Genomic DNA, 20476 nt, shown 5'->3' with positions numbered 1-20476 from the left:
GCTAATAGAGGAATGAATTTTTCTGACTGTTTGGATAACTCTGTCCATCACTGAATTTGCAGTGTACATTTAATGTCTCAAATTCAGTTGGAAACAGAATAACACTACCAATGCAATGCTATACCTGAGCTATATTAATCTGTTTCTTGAGATACTTAGCTTAAGCATTTACTTGGCACTGCACTTCCTAATGTAAACATACCTCAAAGCAACTATTCTCTAGCTGAAAGTGAGCATCTGAAAAGAATACTTAGAGCTGTAGGTATAAACCAGCAGAGTTTGGTTTGCTCTTGAAGTTGATGTTTTTATTGAAGATACTAAATTCTGTCCATAAAGTAAAGGTAAACCTCTTAAATAATCTATAGCAAAGTAAAAGTTGGTAAAAGGGAACATACTTAGTTTGTCTTTCCTGAGAGAAGGGAATTAATGTGTCTGAGACAAACCACTCCACAGTGTAAGCCACAGGTTCTTTTCTTTGTAATCTCTGGTATATGGCTGAAAGAGCAAAATTAGATCACTAAGACTGAGTATTTTTAATATTGTACATTAAAAGAATCACAATGAAATTGAGTAACATAAAGGAAATTGCAGAATTCCATTATGGTAAAGAGACAAAAAAAGTCAAATATAAGACCCTCTAAACTTACATTTTCCTAAAAAAATCAACCCTAGATTCCTAAGCATCACTGAAATAATATTTTTAAACCAAAAATATGACAGAGTACTGCTCTCTTTTAGATGGTCAGTTCTTTTTTCAACAGAAAAACTTGTTTGGATTGTTCTTGTTTATAGTTAGAGAAGAACAAGGAAAGGTGAAGGGTTCTTGAGCCATGTTCCCTGGAGCACATGTAACATGCAACTATATGGGGCTTGTTTTCTGCAGATGCAATTCCACATAGTGGTCTGCTGTAATTTTAGCTATGATTTTCCTTTTCCATTGGTCTTTTTAGTCTATTGCATATCTTTAATGTTGTAATTAATCTAAAATAATTCTAGATATAGGAGAACTACTGATATTTGTATTTAGGTGTTATCTTTTCATAGGTTTTCTGCTCTGTCTCCAGTCTTGTAGTATTTTATATAAATATACACAATTTGAAGTTACCCTTTTGAATGTATGTGTGACTGCAAGCTATGGAGTTACATTTTAAATGTGGTGATCCTTGCTCGACCTAACTTTCATATCTGAGGAACCAAATTCATGGTTGTTGTATTAACATAAATTTCTTCTGAGAGAGTATAAGATTACAAAGTCAAATCATTAGAGATCCATGACCAGAAAGCTTTAAAATTCTGCAATTAGAAGAAAATTTTAAAAAGGAAATGTGGAAAGACATAGGATCACTGGACCCCTCCTAATATGCATAGAATCATGGAATCATTTGGGTTGGAAGGTCATCACCTTAAAGGTTATCTAGTTCCAACCCCCTGTCATGGGCAGGGATGCCGCCCATCTGTTGTTTGGTTAGTTTCTCAAAGGGAGAAAATATTTAAACATGGACTATGCTTTTGGTCCCTATGTTTTTTTCCTGATACCAATTCATTGTATTTTCCAATAAGTCAAACAGTTCTATGGTGTGAAATAAATTACTTTGAAAATAGGTTGGGAGTCCTTATGGTTACTACAGCCAGTGTTGTGAGCAATGCTAAATGACTTATTAAAGCTGATGTTTATAATAGCTCAGCTTTTGTGACTTGCTCCGTGAGTATGTTCTTTCTGTGAGCACTGAAAGGATATGAAACTCCAGGTGGTTGACTGTAATCTTATACTTGGTGAAGAGTGGTTCTCATTTAGAGTAATTTAAAAGTAGAAATGTTCCCTGTCTGATTTTTCTTTTTTCTTCAGAAATTGAATTCACGTTAGTGAACATTAGAAACAGAACATACGACCTTATTAGGTTCTAACTCGTTGCAAAGTAATAGATAATCAAATGGCAGTTGTGAAAATATGAAGCAGGATTTGAGTCTGTCAGGAGGGGAGGGAGATGAAGTAAATCCAAAGGATGCATCTGCCATCCTTCATACTCTTCTCTAAAAATTTGCTTATGAGTTCCAAGGCTTTGGGGTACAGCTGGTCTTACAGTATAATGAAGTAGTGACTTTCCTTGCCTGAATGTGTGACAGAAGGGTAGTTTATGATACTGTGAATTCACTAGTTTATTTACCTAAACATGCTCTACTGGAGTGTATGTTATTAGCATTATCCCATTGCAATTGTCTTTATTTCTGTTCATTTTTTCTAATAGTTCATTAAAATTTCCATTTTCTGTTTCTATTTTATACTTTTGGGGAGTATGTGTGTGCCATATGTAGTTTTTGAAAAGAATTCTATGCAATTACCAGAGTGTAAAGGATCTTGCTTACAAAGGAAATCAGTTTGATTATCAGCAATGTTTGCAAAGTGTCTTTTGTTGAAAACTTTCCGTTGTCAATTCCTACTAATTTTTTTAAATTAGTATCATAATTAGCTCCCTGAGACCCAATAATAATGAGCTCCCACCCTAAACTGTAGGGATTCTATGAATGGAAACTTTTGAGATAGTCTGTATTCAGAGCTTTTCTTTCAAGTACACTTGCAATTATAATAGATGTGGTGCTTCATGTTTCTTTTTGTGGTGGCCCTTTCCAACCTGTCCTGCTATGGTGACTGGAAAAGAGCTCTTCCAAACCCAGCCTTTGTAGGCTAAACGAGCAAGGAGTTTGACACTAAAAAAAAAAAAAAAAAAATCAGAGCCATGGGGGCGGGGGGTGTTTATGTATTTTAATTTTAATATAGAAGTTCTCTGAGATGATTTAAAAATGTGTATTTATGTATGTGTGCTTCCTGTGTTTCCCTCACAGAGACTGGACTGAACATCTGCCTTCAGCAGAGGCAGCCATACTGTGGGAGATTGCAGAATGCCTGCCACAAGATTGGGGCAGCTGTGGAGGAGATTTGCAGTTCTAGAAAAAGTCCCAGAACTCTCCCCACTTCTGACATCTGCTTTGGCATACTGTCACTCATATTAAGAAAATTACGTTTTCTGTTAATATACAGCTGCAATATTTGTTTTACTACAGATAGTAGTCACTAGATGCTTTTGTGTAATGTTTCTCCTGAAAGCAGATTGCTGGCACTGAATTGATTTTAAATACTTATTTGAACTTTACTTTTAAAAAATGCAAATCTGTCTGTGGGTACAGGAGGGAAGTGAGTGGTTGTTTTTCTAGGATATGTGTTCTGCCGGTTTTCTAAAAATTTTAGTTAGTGTGATGAACTTCATATAAGAAAACTTAAATATATGTGAAGGAAAATCAGCACTTACAGTAGATGAAGGTTTTATTGAGTGATTACTCTAAATGTAACTGGATTTTCCAAAGCAGTGGTGTGTGTCTTTTAAGTGCAAGTCTTTCTCTCTCATACGTGTGATACGTGTCTCTATATAAAGAAGGGGAACTGAAGATGAAAATTGATTGACTAGACTATCTCTCCCATTTCAAATTTTGCCTGATTGACAGAATTTTGATTGGATCTGTTTGTTTTCAGCAGCAGCTGCTCAGTACTCTTCTTGTGTATTCACAGGCTTCTGGGTGCCTCTTAAGCTTTGTGCTCTGCTGCAGCAAGGTGCAGCATGATACAATTTTTCACTGTCAGTGTCAACTCTCTAAAACATGATTTTCACCATTTTTCTGTTTCCTGATCCTTGCAAAAAACCTGTCACCTGCTGGCCTTCCTTCTACTCTCCTCCCTCCTCCATACACTTTAATTTTTCTTAATGCCTCTGTACATGACTTACCCATCTGTTGTGAATTCTGCAATTAATTCTTAATTAAATGGGATGAAATACTGCGTCTTCAGAGAACACTGGAGCAGATTTCTATCTAAAAAATTGGAGGAAAGAGGAATCTGTAGGCATCGACAAAGGCTGTTCTACTGGAGTTTGAGGTGTTTTTCCTATCAAATGCCACATCAGAGTTTTGAGTGTAGTTTTGAGTTTGCTGCCTCTTATTAGTAACAAATGATGAACCTGTCTTTGCCTCTGAGTTATATTTGACTCTTGCTGACAAAACCTTCAGCCTCTAAGCCTCTGATTGAACTGTGTCTTGTCATTCCTAAAATAATACTCATTCTTCTTTAACCTCTTTTTATTGTGAAAGGAATCTGACCTCCTTTTTCCCTAGCAGTGTCTTTATAGGATACATGTAACAGTATATATAGGAGCAACTGGAAACATATCCTAGATGTATTGTGAAGGGTTGGAAATACAGCCAGTGATCACAACTGACTTTGTGGTGTTGCTTTTTATTTGTGAGTGTGTTGTTTTTAGTAGTGTTTTCCATCGGGGTATCTCTTACTCAGTGTGAAGCTTTCTTGGCTCTTACACCAACAGCCTGGCGAGCAAATAAAAGTTGTCTGTTATCCAAAAAAGTACTGATCCTCCAGAATGGCAAGCATAGCAGCCTAAGCACCATGAGATTAAAGAAGGTTTTGCATCTCTGACTATTCTGGTTAGACAGTCTCAGTATTAAGTTCCTGAAATTATAGAGGCTAAATTTCTTAGTCTAATTTTACTTTGCTGTTGTACAGTAAAGTTCACTGATGATTTGTCTTCAGATAGCGAAGGCAGTAAAGCTTCCCTATGATCTATGAAGGAAGAATGACTAAAACACATTGCATACTTTATAATCAGGGAATTTGATAGTCATCAGATAAATCTGACATGACTGTTGGGGCTTACACCTATATCATAGATTAAAATAAGAAGAAATAAAAAGGAGATGGCTCGTTTTTCAGTAGAGCTACCTCTGATGGCATTTCTGGATATTTGCTATACTTTTATATGGTTGTAAGCAGTGGATTTTAGGAGTTGTATAAAAAACAAGCTTCTTACTGGAATTTTGGGATATAAAGAGGTAGATTTGGAGAGGGGTGTTGATGAGTTTGTTTGGTTGGTTTTTTTAAAGTCTTTGGGTAGAATAACCAATCATCTCCTGACTTTAAGGATTAAGGTGGTAAACACTTGTGCTCTTGTTTCTTTGTGACTCCTTCAGTTGGCATAGAACATAATTTTGGATAAGATCTTACCAGAGCCCAAATGATTTAAAACTGCTTGTCTTGGGAATGCTTTCAAGTGATGGTTTTAGAAAACTAGTTGATAGGAAGACCATGTTGAAATCTAAGGTTATCAGAGTCCTCCTTATCATCGTGGCTTCAGACCTGTAAAATATCAAAGTGGCTTTGTTTTTTTAGCTTAAACGAAACAGAAGAAGTGTCAGTTCAACAAAATAGTTAATTGCAAATACATTGGTATAAGAGAAAACCTCGCTGTTAAACTCAGGTAGAACTGCATTTCTAAATCAGACAGAATTAATTTTGCAAAAAAAAAAATATTTTCTACTATACCTATCATTATAGGCTGATGCCTTATTCCAAGCAGGAAAACTGAGTGACTTTTCTGATTTATTTTCTTTTCTTGGATAATCTTTTTTGTTTCCTTTTCTGAGTGGTAAAGAATTCTGATCACTTCTAAATAAGTGTCTGGTGCTGACAGTGACTTTTTCTTTGTCTAAGAACTGGTTTAGTTTTATTCATTGTGAAATTTCTCAATAGGTCACAGACAATCCCAACTGTAAGATGCATCAAACACTCAACAACTTGTCTCCTACTTGGAATACTTATTCCATAGGGATGTAATATATCTCAACTGAAGTTTAATCTGCTGTATTTGCTCAAGGAACTTAACTAAAATCTACTGCAAAAGAGAAAGGTTTGTATTCAGCTATGATTGCTTGCATATGCAGTTCCATCTACCAGTTTCCAGCTGTAATCTCAGCACAGCCCCTTTGGATAGGGCAACGTGATTTTAAGCAATACACTCACGAATATTCCTTCATCCCAGAAACTTGTCAAGTTGATGATTCTTTGATATTTTAGTAGGGAAGCCATTGTGGGGGATCTTGTGGTGTAGCATGAATCATCTTATGAAGACTAAGACGTATCACTGCTCTGAGCATGAGAGCATTAATTCTTACTTCTGTGGCTTTCCTGTGTAAAATATTGATTGATTAGATGAAGAGATGCAAACCAGTGTAATATTTTTCCATTAATAAAGAGGGAGATAACACATCCATATATCATGAGATGAAGTCAGCTTCTGAAATTAATTTTCAACACTAAGTATTGCTGTTCTGTCAATTCCCTGTGAAGACAGGACAACAAATAACCTTTAAAGACTTCATTACAGGTAATTCCTTTTCAAGTGTGACATTTGTGTGGACCAGATTAAGTAAAAGGATCACATTTCCAAAAGACAAAAGTCTTACATTTTGGAGAAGATAGAGGTCATGTTTCTGGGTCAGATGTGTATAATTATAAGAAGTTCTATCTGTTAAGGAAATTCAGGCAGGAGATTATGTCCCTAGACAGACCATTACTTTTGAAATAGGGGCAGACATAGACTGCTACATGAACCAGAGTTTTGATTTTCCATAGGAGTTTCATTCTCTTACTGTTTATACTAAAAAGAAGCTGCCTCCTTTCAAATGGATGTATGTAAGATTCCTGCTTGGTTGCTCAGCCTGTTGCATTTATTGAAGTCTCTTGTGCAGCCCAACCAGAGCAATTTAAGGGGGGGCGGGGGGGGGAACTGTGAATACTGTCACTTTCCATCACTTCTAGACCAGTAAAATTAAAAACATCTCTAGTGCAATATAATAATATAGGAAAAGTACTTAATGTTGCTTTTAGGGACATTTACCATTAAATCAGACTTTTATTTTAATATTAAAGAATATTATTCTTTCTGTAATATTTCCAAATGGCCCATTGTGCTAAAAGAAAAGATTTGTAGGGTATTTGTAGGATCAGAAATTTTTGTGTCTGTTGAAAAGCTGACAAGTGTAATTTTGATAATATTTTGAGAAAAGTGTCTCAGACTGTGACCTGTGATACTTCGAAAGAAAATTTCATTAAATGTTAACTGTTGTTGTGGAGATGTTTTAGAACCTGAAAAAGGTTTTTTTATCTTGTGCTTTTTTGGAGGATTTTGGTATGCTTCCTAGAATTGGTCTTGCATATGTTGTAAGCCATAGAAATACTTTGGAAGTAGATAATAGTATCTATATAGCTGTTAAATTCATTCACAGACATTAAAACACTCTCACAATGGGCACTCTCATTTTGCTGTTCTAATCTACTAAAAAACCACCGCTTGGAAAAAAATTATATTCTCTTGTTTCTGTTGCACTAGGGATCCAATCTTTTTATTCTCAAACTGATTTTACTCCCAGTGAGGCTGGTGATGCTTACTGTTCTTGCTAAGCCCTACCTAGGTGTAATTTAAAAATAAGCAGTACAGATCATGAAATAAAAACATTTTTCAGGTCTGTCTCTCTTGTCCGGCATGCTGCATTCCCTTTCACATTTGCATCATTGGCAGGTTTCATAAATGTCGTTTCTTTTCCATCATCAGTCTTTCAATAAAATGGAAAGTAGTATTCCAGCAAAAGAAAACCAAGTCAGTGCATTCTTCCTGGATGAAGCAAGATGTGAACTAATCTGTTTTGAAACTTGCTTTCCATTCAAGTCTGCAGTATCTGATAGTAGTTATATCTCAATTTTGTTTCTGTAAATTGTTTTGCATGGTGCTCTTCTAAGACGTTGCAAAAACCTTTCTAAAGTGAAGGTAGGATGTGTTTCTTCCCTTTTATTTGAAGGGACACTTATATAATTTCTGTAATGATACTGAAAAAATGTGGTGTATTGTTGTTGAATCAGTGTAGGCCGTTGACTGCATTTGGCTTTTAATTGCATCTGTCTTAGATTCTAGGTGCACATAAGTGGTTTGCTTATGTTTTCTACTATTTTTATGGAAACTTCATTTAAGTTAATTGTTTTGTAGTTCTGTGGTTGCTTCTTTTTGGTGAAGCTGCACATGGGCACAAATTTGAGTAAATAGCAAATGTAGCTCACTGAGTAAAAACAATCTGAAGTTAGCGCATGTGGTTTCCTGAACTTGCAAGTGGAAAGAGGAAAAGAGACTGTAGAGCCAGCACCTTGGAGAAATGACTCTCCCAACCATTTTGAGTTTATGAGTGAGAACTGGGATTGCTCCATGTGCCCCGATGCCTCTTGTGCAGTAAGACAGAGCTGCAGCAGTTACTGTGTTGTTTCTGATAAGAGAGGATCCGAAGGTAGGATCAGAATTTTTTGTTTTCTGACCTACCCATCTTTTTGCTTTAGGGTGTGTGTATGGCCCAATATATGTGGGTTTTGTTCATTATATTTTCAGTGTTGTGTATTAAGAGCTCTACCAGTGATCTGATATATAAGTTTAGGCAAGTTATTTTACCTTTGTGTACCTTATTATCACTCGCTGTTTTTTCTAGAGTCGGCCAGTATAGCTTTGAGCTTTAAGTGGCTTGCAACAATTGTGCTGGGGCTATAAAAAATTCTCAATTATATTGGGCTGGCAAGAAGATTTCAGAGTTATCAGGATCCCTAGAAACATAAAGCAATGAACTTCTAAAGACTTCCAGTATTTTTGCTCCTGGGACCTGTCATATACACAGCAGCCTACAGTGGTGAAAGCTTCAGGGACAATTCCTGCCAGTGAAACAATTTGTGTCCCTTTGCTTCTCCATTTGCATCTGAGATTTTGGTTTTGTTTGGGGTTTTTTGTATGCAAATATTTTGGTATATGATTTAAAAGGTATGAAAAAGTTGGCCATCTCTGGCCTAGACACTAAACAGTTTTCTAGTGACTTTTCTATTCGTAAAATGCTCTCTTATCACCATGAGGCCCAACTGCTGTTTCAGATAAACTGGAGAGTCACAAATCATGAACATACATCCTCAGTTGTTATATAGCCTCAGATACCTTGTTATGAAACTTGCTCACCTGAAGGCTGCTGTGAGACTTTCCACAAGGGAAAATTTTAATGTTATAATAGGTAAAAAATGAGTAAATGTTGGTGTATTAAGATTCATCCCAGTTACATGGGTAGCAGAGATAGGGAGCTGTGAGACTGTGACATAGAGAGTTGTGGTCTGCAAAATTGTATACAAAGTAGAGGACTGGATGACTTTGACTAATTGTTACCATTCTAATAACACACTCAAAACCAGAGCATTTTGCATGTGTGTTTTCATTATAAAATGGGAGACAGCTGGCACAGATCCTTAAATTTCTTATGCTGTTGTGGGAACTGTTGATCAAAAGAGGATAGGCCTCCTGCATCTTTCCCACCTTTTCTTCTTTCCCAGATTCATAAGGATGAGTATTTTTAGTAGTCACAACATGTTTACTATCAGTCATTTGTATCCTGTAGAATAATGTTAATGTTGGCTGCCATCTGTAACTACTTAGGACATTCTTCTCTTGTCTTCATTTTCAGCTGTACGTCCCTGACCCCTGGACCCAGCTGTGATCGGTTTAAGCTACACATCCCTTATGCTGGAGAAACACTCAAATGTAAGTTAAAAAACACTGTTGTTGTATCTTGGCCTTTTTTTCACTGTTCCATATCTCTTTAAGTTTTCCAGTGTGTCTGACTTAATGAGTTTTGAGATACCTGTGTTGTTTTCTCTTAAAGCTTCAGCTGCAAGAACACACAACTATGAAGAATATCTCATATTTAAGTTTACAGCCTTCCATGATAGTACAATTTTGAAAAAATGAGTTATAAAAGCCAAAGGTTACAACCCACGCCCCCTAGTATTTCTGTATGTTTCTTTATATATTTCTAAATGTTATAACTAAGACAATCTCATTACCATTTTTAGACTCACTTGTAATTTGTATGTGCTTTGTGTTGTTTCTTTCTGTCTCTTTTAGGAAGAATTCTTTATTAAGCTCCAATAAAAGATGTCATTCTCTTATTTTATTAAGTATCTTTAAACAATAAGTGGTATAATTGACCAGATTAGCGAAACGCGAATTTGATTTTTCTAATTTAGTGGTATTGTTAAATCCTTCTTATGCTTAGAGGATCTGTAGATACCTAGCTCATTTGCCCACTCTTATTGTGTGTTTTGTTTGTCTTAGTTTATGTTTTGGTTCAAAGGATTAGCATAAAATTTGGGTTTGTATGTTTTTAGAATGTAAAGTTTTCTAAACACTTGAACTGCTGAAAAATGGTTGTGTTATTTTTCATCTCTAACACCTGAAATACGAGAGAGCATGAAGAATTTCAGATGAAGTAAAATTCAAAGCTTGGCAATTATAGATTTAGGGCAGCTCTGGTAAAGCCACAGCTGGAGTACTGTGTCCAGGTCTGGTCTGTCTATTACTGGAAAAGCATGGACATATTGGAAGGAGTACAGCAAAAGACCACAAAGATGATTAGAGCAACTGGAACATCTGTTGTGCAAGGGGAGGCCAAGATAGATGAGGCTTCTCAAGAAGAAAAGGCTCGGGGCAACTCTTACTAATATATATAAATACCTTATGGGGAAAAGGAGTCTGACTCTTCTCAGTGGCAGTCTCTAAAGGGAAATGGTTACAAATTGAAATATAGGAAATTCCATTCAAATGCTATAAAAAAACTATTTTGCAAGGATGGTCAAAGAGTGGAAAAGGTTGTGCTTGGAGCTTGTGTAGTTTGTATATCTCCATCCCTGAGATACTCAAAAACCAACTGGACATGACTGTTAGCAATTTCCTCTGTTTACCCTGCTCTGAACTGAAGGACTGGACTAGGCAGTCTCCAGAGGTGCTGTCCAGCCTTAGCTATCCTGTGAGTCTGTGAAAATATGCTATCTGGAGAAGCAAGTACTTGGTGTGAACAGAAATGGTAAGCATTTAAAACACTGCTTTGGTAGTATCCATTTGGACTGCATCATACACATGCTGTAGCTCTCCAAGACATTTTAAATATTAAGAATGTAGTTGCATTCCTTCTGCAATAATTTTTTTTATCATTATGTCATGCACTGGAAGCCCTTATCCTTTATGAACAGAAATCAACAAAATTAAACTTCTTGTATATTTCTTTTAAGCTTCCATTTGGCACCTATAAGGGAAGTTGTCTTTACCAGAAGTTGATCTGGAAGTTTGCTTATGTGTTCAAGAGAGGAGCCAGGCTCATGTATCAGCCTACTATGTCTATTTTGTCTATTCTAAATAGATTATGGCTCAAGAGTACTAGTTATTCTTTCTCACAAGATAAAAATGAACTATTAATTCCTAGCTAGGAAGTATTTTAAGAAAAAGGATGTGACTCTGCATTTATTCAGAATTTTTAGTAGGTAGAGGTTGTATTATATGAAGCCAACTACCCTATGAGATAGAATATTTATTTAAAATTGTTATACTGTGTAGCAGACTAAACTTGTTGAGTCTTGGTGTGTTCTGCAATGTGTAGTAAATTCCACTTGAGTCTTGTTTGATGACTATGATCAAGATGCAGTCAAAAGAAGCTTCATTGGATGGCATGCTTTAGAAAATGATATCATATTTTCTATGTGGCTGTCTTTTTTATCGCCATACAGGGCCCTATTTGTGCATTCTGAGAGCTTTAAGTCTTTTCTTATTTCAGGTAGAGGCTAGGAGTGTTCCTAATTCATAAACAAAAATTAATAGATTAAAATGCCCATATGCAAGTGCATAGGCATGCAGACTATGCTAAATGCAGATTATGTTAAATGACTGTAGTCCCGTTAAAATACCTAGAAATATGAGTTCTTATATTTTTAGTATCGCATAAGCAATTAAACAAAAAAAAAAAAAGTAATGCTACTGCTCTCTCCACCTTCGTAAAACCCAAACCACACATTTTAACCATGTTTTATATTTTAACAAGACCAAGTGAGAGTGATGTAAACAAGTGTATCTTTTTCAGAAGTATCTAATAATAGCAGTGAATTCAAGTAATAATAATCCTCCGCGTTTCAGTGTTAAATGTTTGAAAATGCTGTGAATCATTCAGTCTCACAGCATGTGGAATAAATAGTGATGTGAGGACATTCAAGAAAGCTTTAATAATTTTGTGTTTAGATCTGTAATGATGGCAGGGGAAGACAGCCGTAGTGTGCAACAGGAGATTTTTAGATACTTTGTTGTAGCTGTTGCTAGATCTGTTATCTTTCAAGGACAGAATATTTCTGCAAAGGAAAGTTGTGAAATCTGCCAGAATAAAAAGGTTGGCTGAAAATATTCAGGATCTCCAGTGTATGGGCCTCGGTATGTGGTACTAAACACAGGCTGAAGTGTCTAGTTCCTTTGTGGTTTGTGTTACATCCTCTTTGCAACACATTAGGTCTTTGCATATCATCAATCATAACCGCTGCCACTGCACAAACACCCCAACATGAATCCTAGTGTGTTGAAAACTGTTGGTATGCAGCTTTAGGGAAGTATAACTGCATAGTTACAGTCCTGTTTTGCGAAAGACCAGAAAATTCACAGTTTCTTGAAAAAGGAGAAAGTGTACTTGCAGGCAAGGCAGTGGCTGACTACCTGTAGTGTAAAATAATTGCTTTGTTAGCTTCGGTAACAGCAAGCGTCTTGTGAGTTGAGATTGGCTTACCTTCACCTTACTCTTGCAAGTATTCAGAACTGCTTGAACGTTACACTGAACAGTCACTCAGCTCCAGCCACGGACCTTGGAGATACCCACAATTTTATACTAAAGAAAATATTGTGCCAGTGTTCAAGAAAAATTAGTTCGTCATACTAATTGTCTTCCAGCACACTTCAGAAATTTTTAAATGATGCTTTCAGAGAGACACTTTTACTTTATTTTCTTCTCTAAAGGAAAGAATTTTTTTTTTGGTTTTCATGGTGAGAATGGTTAGAAAACTTGAGCCTGCTCTTGTTAGACTGTCAATTAAAATCTGAGACAGCCATATTGTTTTTATTAGTTCATCCAGAAGTCAGTGTTGTTACATTAAACTTGGTGCTTTTCTCGGTATTTGAGTTTTTCAAAGCTCTTAATTGGAGTTTTAATTTCTGGAAGACTGTCTGTAATACCCTGTAAGAGGTTGAGTCTGTGTTCCTATGACAAAACTGATTTTGTGTGGTATGCAGAGCTATCCTTTATTGCTAACTGAACAGCAGTATCTGCTTAGTAAAGTTCTGGAGAAGTATTCTATCTGGAGAAGTATTTGTGTATTTTGAGGTGAAGTGTTCTGTAACTCTTGCAGATATTGGGGTTTTAGTTGATAAAACATCATGGCAGATGTCAGTAGAAATTGTCAGGATAAGCACAGTTATAAACTGCAATAGTCTCTACTGAATAATATTAATAATTAAAATACATCATTTAGAATCAAATTACAATTTTGTTCCAGCAAACCCTGGAATATTTTGGTTTTGGTTTTCCTTTTTCACTCAAGCTTTCGTTGCTGCTTGCTGAAAGAGTCTGACTTTTTTTTTTTTTTTCCTGTGCTCTTCACATTTTCTTTTTCAGGCACTGATGCCTCCTTCCCTCTCTGACCTTGAGTGCTGTCATCTGGAATTTCACAGTGATTAAACAATGTGTTGCCCTTGTGATGCTACTGTTCTCTGTGGCCTCTTGAACTCTAGTATTTTCATCTTCTGTCTGATTTTCACTATTTTTATGTGAGTGGATTATAGCTCTGGGTTCTACTGCCACCACTTTGTTTTCCTTGATCCTGAAGAACATTGCTTTTTTTCTCATTTGAAGCTTAGTTTTTCTTTTTTTTTTTTGCTTCTGATTTCTGTTTGTTAGTTCCTTACTCATTTTAGTTATCGGCCTTAGAGGAGGAAATCAGTTTTGCTGCTTAACTAGTCGAAGAATATTGCCCATAATATACAAAATCTCATCTACTTTTATTCCTGTGATGGAACTGTTTCAGTAAGTTCATCCAGTCTTCCTGTGGCTTTCTATTTTAAGGAAGCAGTTAAAAATAACAACAAAAAAGATAAATATAAAGAAGAGCGTGACCTCCTTGTTGCCCTTTTAAAGGCTGCTTTGCAAATTTATTTGCTAAACACTTGTTTATTGTGCCAATAAGCAATTGTAAAAATGATTTTGCAAGTTATTGTAAGATTTAGGATTCTCATAAACCATGTTGCTGCAATGCATGTGTCAGTGTTTTGTGCACCATTCAGTTATTTTACACAGGTTGTGGTTTAGTTGAGGCTCTTACAGAAAGGATTTCTTGATTACTGTATTTCACATTATACTTAGGTGATATCCTTACCTGTATGGTAGGTGTGTTTTTGCTGGGTCATGCAACATGCCACAGATTTTTCCAGGCAATATGTTTTCTAAAGTTTGTCTGAGTCTTGCTTTACAGGGCAGGAAGAATAAATCTTTTTCCTTTAGTAACTTTTTCATTATCCAATGAATGTACCTAATGGGAGTGTCAAGAGATAGTCTGATCTTTTTGCAATATTTATTTCTTCATTGAATACAAAGTTTACAACAATATTTTCCTCTTTTAAATAATCACCTTCCTCTCACTTGTGTTTTTTGTGGGTTTTTTGACACTTTTCCTTACGTACTGGACTTCTCTTGAGCAAGTAAATGACGGAAGTTTTTGCAGGTGTAAGTCTTAAGCAGTGTGTTTCTGCATCAAGAGAAGTGACCTTAGAAGTATCTATGTGCAAGTGTGGACTTACGGAGGCTTAAAAGATTTTTCATTAGGCCTCCACACTGGTACTGCCATTGTGCCTTCCGACTTTGCTCTTTCTTCCTTTTCTCTCCTGTTTAGGCTGCACATACTGGTGATGGTCTGCAGTCCGTTTGGTTAAATGTATTTATCCTTCGCCTTCACATTTTCTGACCTACCCAGTGTCTCTGTTTTAACTTCTCCAGTGTTGCCTGGCTTTACTTTCTACCAATATCTTATCCCTTCTTGTATTGTCTGTTCTCATCTTTGTCCTCTTCAGTTCTAGTACTAACATTTCTGAGAAAACAGTTACTTAGCTACAGAAGTGCAAGTAACCGAGATTGTCCTGGTGCCTTCTTGCTCAGCTTTGAAGCCAACTCATTTCTTTTTATTCCACTTCTGCAGATTTGCCCACTTTACAAAAGAATGTAATTTCTCTTCCTGTACAGTCTTACAGCTCTTCTTTTTCTCCTACAGCAACATTTGTTAGTTGAGTTAAAGAAAAAAAAACACCCACACCTGCAATCCTTTGTCCAAGAATCGAATTAACATCCTGCAAATTTTTCCTATATATTTTTTTCTTTTATTGGAAAACTGGGACTTGATTCAGTAGCCTAACTATAGATGTCTAACTGAGGTTCCCTCGAGTACCTTGGTAGTCTTTTCAACTGCTGACTCAAAGGACACTGATCTCTCTGAAAAAGCATGTCATAGCTGCCATAAATGTGCCCTGAGGCATCTCAAATGACACTAAACAACTTGATTAATCACCTGAACCAGCTTTATGGAGACTGGTTCTTTTGCAGCTTTGCGTGTAGTGGAGTAGCTGGGATTTCTTCTGAAGTGTCAGAGAGGTACAGAGAAGGTTGTTTTTTTCCCGATACAATCAAGTACCTTTCTCGCAAATTGTCCCTCTATTCTGAAGTGGTTTTGAGTCTTTAAAAATGACTTTTTTGCATTTTGTTTTCTGATACCTTGATTTGCATGTGAAGTCAGAAATTAAGCTCAAAAGCATCCTTTACTTGAGAGAAGAATAGCCTGGCAGCAGCAATACCACACCAAAATAGAACTACTCCTTTTTCTTCCTTCAGTAGTAGTAGTTTTGTATTTAACAAGTTGTATTGTCATTTCAGGAATTAATCTTTCTTGCCAACCAATTAGTAAGAGGCTCTGTAGGTAACTCTATTACTGTGTTTGACTTAAAGCCTGTACAGCAAAAATCTTTGGGGGGAACACAGTACTACCAAACTTATAGTGTGGTTAAAAAATGAAAGAAAAATACCCCAAAAAGGAAGTTACCAGGAGGAGAAAAACTGTGTGTAGAATAGGCCAGTAGAAAGCAATTGTAAGGATTTCAGAGATTTCTCAGTTTCAGAGTAAGATCTCCCTGTTTTGCTTGTTGTCAAGTCTTATTCCTTTGTTAGATTTGCTTATACATTTTGACAGATGACAAAAGAACAGCCTATATGTGTATTAAAAGAAATTATGGATTTAAGTATTAATATTTCTATCTTTTTGTCTATTGGGAGCATATTAACTTTTCTTTTGAAATTCTGTAAAGTATTTCAAAATTTAATGCTGTTTGCCTGAGGAGAAAAAAAGCAAAAGAAAGTAATATGATACATCCTTTTTCTTCTAAATTTATCTTTGATTTGATGGCTTTAACTTTATTGAAGTAATTTTAAATTCTGTAGTAGTATGTAATTGGAAATATAATTCCACCAAAGTAATTATTGGCTGGTGTATCTACAGAATTGAGATAAGTATGGTTTGAGTGTAAAGGTTTTGCTTTCCTTGCTCTTATACTGGAATGGTCGTTGTCAATAGCGCTGTGGAACACTACATGGTTTGCCTTCCATCAAGGCAATAAGGGCAAACAGAGTTGAAATGTATGAAAAACTACATGCTCATGTGCTGAAGATGCAAGGAAAAGGGTCGTTGTTTCATCTAGGTGAGAAGGGGAAAGAATGCAGGATTATATTGATTTTTTTTTTTATGTGTGTTTTTTTTCTTCCCAGGTTAAAAGGGTAACCATTCTCAAACTCTAATCACAATAATTTTGCAAATGGCTTTACTGATTAAAAATGTTATTTTTATTTACCCCAGCACATTTATATTTGAAAAGGGTAAACCACAGGTAATATCATGTAAGTACTTGTTACAAAAATGGATATTTCTGCTAGGTCAAGACAAACTATTAGCTTGTGATTCAAAATATTTAGCACCTTATATTTTGTAACCTCACGCAGAGCCTAGTGTTAATATTTATGTGAAGTGAAACCAGACTTGCGTTGGCTGTTGTGATTGTTTAAATACCTTTTATTTGAGTGTAATGGAGCATTTTTTTATTTATGCGTCATAACCCTGCCAAGCAAACTGTTAACTGCAGTTTTAGTTTCTCTGGATTGTAGTATTTAACAAACTCAGATTAAGAATGTTTCCCTTAATCTGTAGCCTCGTTTGTTATGGTGTACTTTTGTCGAGAACATGTAACTTAAGAAAATAGCTCATACTCCTAGTTCAGAATAGGGCAAACTCCTTCTTTAGGCTTAAGCCTTCTAGAGTCAAAGGTGTTACTTTTTCTGTCCTGAGACAGTAAACTAAGCAAGACATAAGTGAAACTATTTGGAAGGGCAAATCACAGAGCAGAAAAGTTAGAGAGGCCAGGGGCGATGAGGATGGTTATCTGATATGGCTCAAAAAAGGTTCTTTTTTCTTTTGCTTTAGAAACTAGCTGAATGTGTTTGGATTCATGGCAGAAGTAAGACTTAGTAGAATAAGATTTGAGGGGATACTTTTTTCCTTTTTAAACACATGAAATGTTTGTTCTAAGGTCAGATCTTTAATGGTAAGATGCTGTATTTGCCTTCCAGAATGAAAGCCACTGATGATAGAGAATCATTGCTCTTTTCTAACTGTTAACATTGAAGTGGAATTTTCTTCTGAACTTCTTTGTCTTTATTAAAATGTCACCCAGCCTATGTGAGGCTCAATTGTAGCAGAATAAATTAGAGTTTACATTTGGATAAAAACCCATAGTACTGTAGGAAGGAGAGTGTAAATGATACATTTCTGGTTTAGTTAGAAAATAAGGACAACAGCATGATTTTTAGGTTCCATGGGGTTGTAAAATGTTTTGAGTATGGTCTCAACAATAGTGTTTTGTGATTGTATGATTAACAGGCACTGAAATATTGATTTTATTTGTTTTGAAGCCTAGAGAACCTATGTAGCATATGGCCTTTTGGAAAATGACTACACAACAGGGAAAAATGGTCTTAATATACACACTGGCTTTAATATTGATACGTTTGGTCTCAAAATGACTTTTATTAAAGGGACTAGGGAGTTTGGATTTGAGGCATGTTTACCCTGGACAAGTAGAAGCAATTTTATCAATTATAAGTAATACTAACAGAAAAACAAAAATCACAGCGTTAATTTTTACTCTGGATTCTATCCCTTGTACTGAATAGTTCTTTGGGATCAGTAGGTCATGAAAACTTTTTTAAACCAAAGTATCTGCATAGTTGGTCACTCACTGTGGATAAGAACTGATATGCCACTGATATTTAATGGAAGAAGGGATGTGACAGAGGGTGGTAAAGAAGAAATATGAGCATGTGATGTGGGTAATAGGTTGGTTTGGCTAGCTGCAACATGATATTCCCAACCTCAGTGTGACCACAGAGAGGGTACCTTCTCCAAATGTCTCTCATCCCACAGCAGGAATCACTGCGTGGGATATGCAGCTGACCTGAACCCCAAATTGTAAAAGTTTACTGCCTCGTGTGTTAAACTAATAATGCCACTTTTAATTTACTGTTACACTGAGCACTGCATATGATGATGATCTGCGACTTGGTGTGAGCTCTGTTCACTTCATGTTGCGATAGAACTGAAAACGCTGTGAAGGGAGAGAGTTTATACCTGCTTGAACCTCCATGTTGCACCTACTGGCACAGCTTTCCTGAGGTTCACCCCTGACCGTGGAGCTTACAAAGGTGAATACAGTTTATTGCCAATCTCACTACTCAAGCAGAGTCTTGAAGCCATCTCATCATGTAATGTTCTGTAATAGTATTATGCTAGTCAAATATGGAGGTATAACCTAAAAAATAAGCAGTTATTTTGATCCTTCTTTTATTCTAAGCAGCCTTTTGTAGTATGTGTGTAGTTGGAGTGCAGCTCCTAGTGAGCTGAGCTGTTAGTATATGCACTCTATTTCATCAACTCTTCTAAAGCAGGAATGCAGAGAATGAAAAGCATGCAACTAGTAACTGCAGTATGGAAAGTGTGTGTTAAATGAGTTACTTGTAATCACATAGGAACATGACAAAAACACAAATACAGTTCTTTCCTTCAGAGCAGCATTGGGCTATCTAAGTCACAGGCCAAGCTTTTTCACTGTGCTGTGTTCTGAGTTATTCATAACAAACCTCTTTCAAAGCTCAGTTAAAGAATGTATTAAGGTACATCTCCTTCAACACATAACCTCGAATTCACTGGTAGAAATTGGTGAGGTTGTTGTAAAGAGCCATACGTGACATTTTAATTGCAGTAAAACTAAGAAAAGGGTTGCTTTATAGTGACATACTACCCAGTCTAGTAAACATCAACTTTTCTGAATTCTTCGTTGCTGTATTACAGTTTAGACAATTTAGTAATTATTTTCTCTTACTTAATAAAGATGCATTTCCTGTTGCAATTTTATGCCATTTCCTCTAGGATTGGTGCCTATTTCGTTCTTCTTTTAAATTAAATAGAAGGTTGATTTTTATGTTGAGTGTGTTGGGAATTTTAGCTGGCAGACCTCTGCTATTTTCTGCACCTCATACTTGCACGTGCTCCTGACAGTTGTGAAAGGAAGGTAGGAGTGTGGACAGGAGAAACCCACACTGTGCTCTACTGAGTCGCATGATCAGTGAGTTTGTGATTTGGAGCAAACTCTGGCGCATACCTACCGCAGACTGGCCATTGGCTTCTTGGTCATGAGCCTTCATCCTCTGCAATTAATCTTTACAGCATCCTTGCTTCTAACTGAAGCCAAGATAAGTTTACAGAATATCAGCAATTAAAACTGTCATGTTAAATGTCTTGACATGGTGACATCCCTGAACCAGCAATGTGGCTTTGCAAGATTTCTTCATCTAATGCTTTTTTCCAGATCTGCATTCATAATTTTTTAAGAAATAAAAAGTGGTTTAATTTTTTCTGGAGAGAATTGTTTATAAGTCTTACCACACTGGCTTTACTTTGCTGTGTGGATTTCAAGCAAGTGGTAACACATAGTAGGTACTGTCTTATTTTTTTTCTGCTGTCTGCTACCTCACAAATCTGCAAAAGCTCCATTATTCTTTTGTATCATCATAAAGAAGAAAGAATGATTGGGAACTAGACAAGTAAGGCAAGGAACATTTATTTTTATTTTTTTTCACTTTTTTCTTGGACTGTGAAAGGCTTTTTAAAAGCTCAGATGCTTATGACCACCTCTTGATCTATATGAACTCTGAAGTATGTTTACCAGTGAAATAGTGCAATCCAAATTTCTTTAAACTATCACATCGGTGATTAATTGCGTATCTTGTGACACTGGCAAGATGACAACTCAGTGTCAAGCTGTGATGAAGTTTTATATTTTTAGTTAATTTTAGTCTCTCCATTTAAATGTGTAGTACTGCATTTCTCTTGGCCAGAATTTGGATAGTTGGAATGGTTCCTGTTGAACTGTGTATTCTTCCTTCAAAGAGTTGGGGGTGGCAAGGAGAAGAAGGAGTAAGTGCTACTAAGTTTTAAAAGCTTTGGTATTTTGAAAATCGTGGGCCTTAGTAGTTTGGGATTGACTTCAACTTAATAAACAAAACACAACCATCTAAATATGGTACTTTTTATTAAAACAAGATCTCTTTTCAAACTTGG

At 36.1% G+C, this 20476-nt stretch overlaps 1 protein-coding gene across 3 annotated transcripts in view; it reads left to right on the top strand.

Annotated features, from left to right (window-relative positions):
• The window catches only part of BABAM2 (BRISC and BRCA1 A complex member 2), a 168913-nt gene that overhangs the window by 11861 nt on the left and 136576 nt on the right, over positions 1-20476 (top strand). For all 3 annotated transcript variants that reach the window (XM_027641655.1, XM_027641654.1, XM_027641656.1), the window contains exon 3: positions 9376-9452. In XM_027641655.1, coding sequence (XP_027497456.1) covers positions 9376-9452 — 77 coding nt within the window. The remainder of the gene's footprint in view (positions 1-9375; positions 9453-20476) is intronic.

This window comes from Corapipo altera, unplaced genomic scaffold (assembly GCF_003945725.1).
Source record: "Corapipo altera isolate COAL_440 unplaced genomic scaffold, ASM394572v1 48b, whole genome shotgun sequence".
In the NCBI taxonomy this organism is placed as follows: domain Eukaryota; kingdom Metazoa; phylum Chordata; class Aves; order Passeriformes; family Pipridae; genus Corapipo; species Corapipo altera.
Note: the sequence above shows the minus strand (reverse complement) of the source record. Positions and strands in the feature narration are given on the sequence as shown.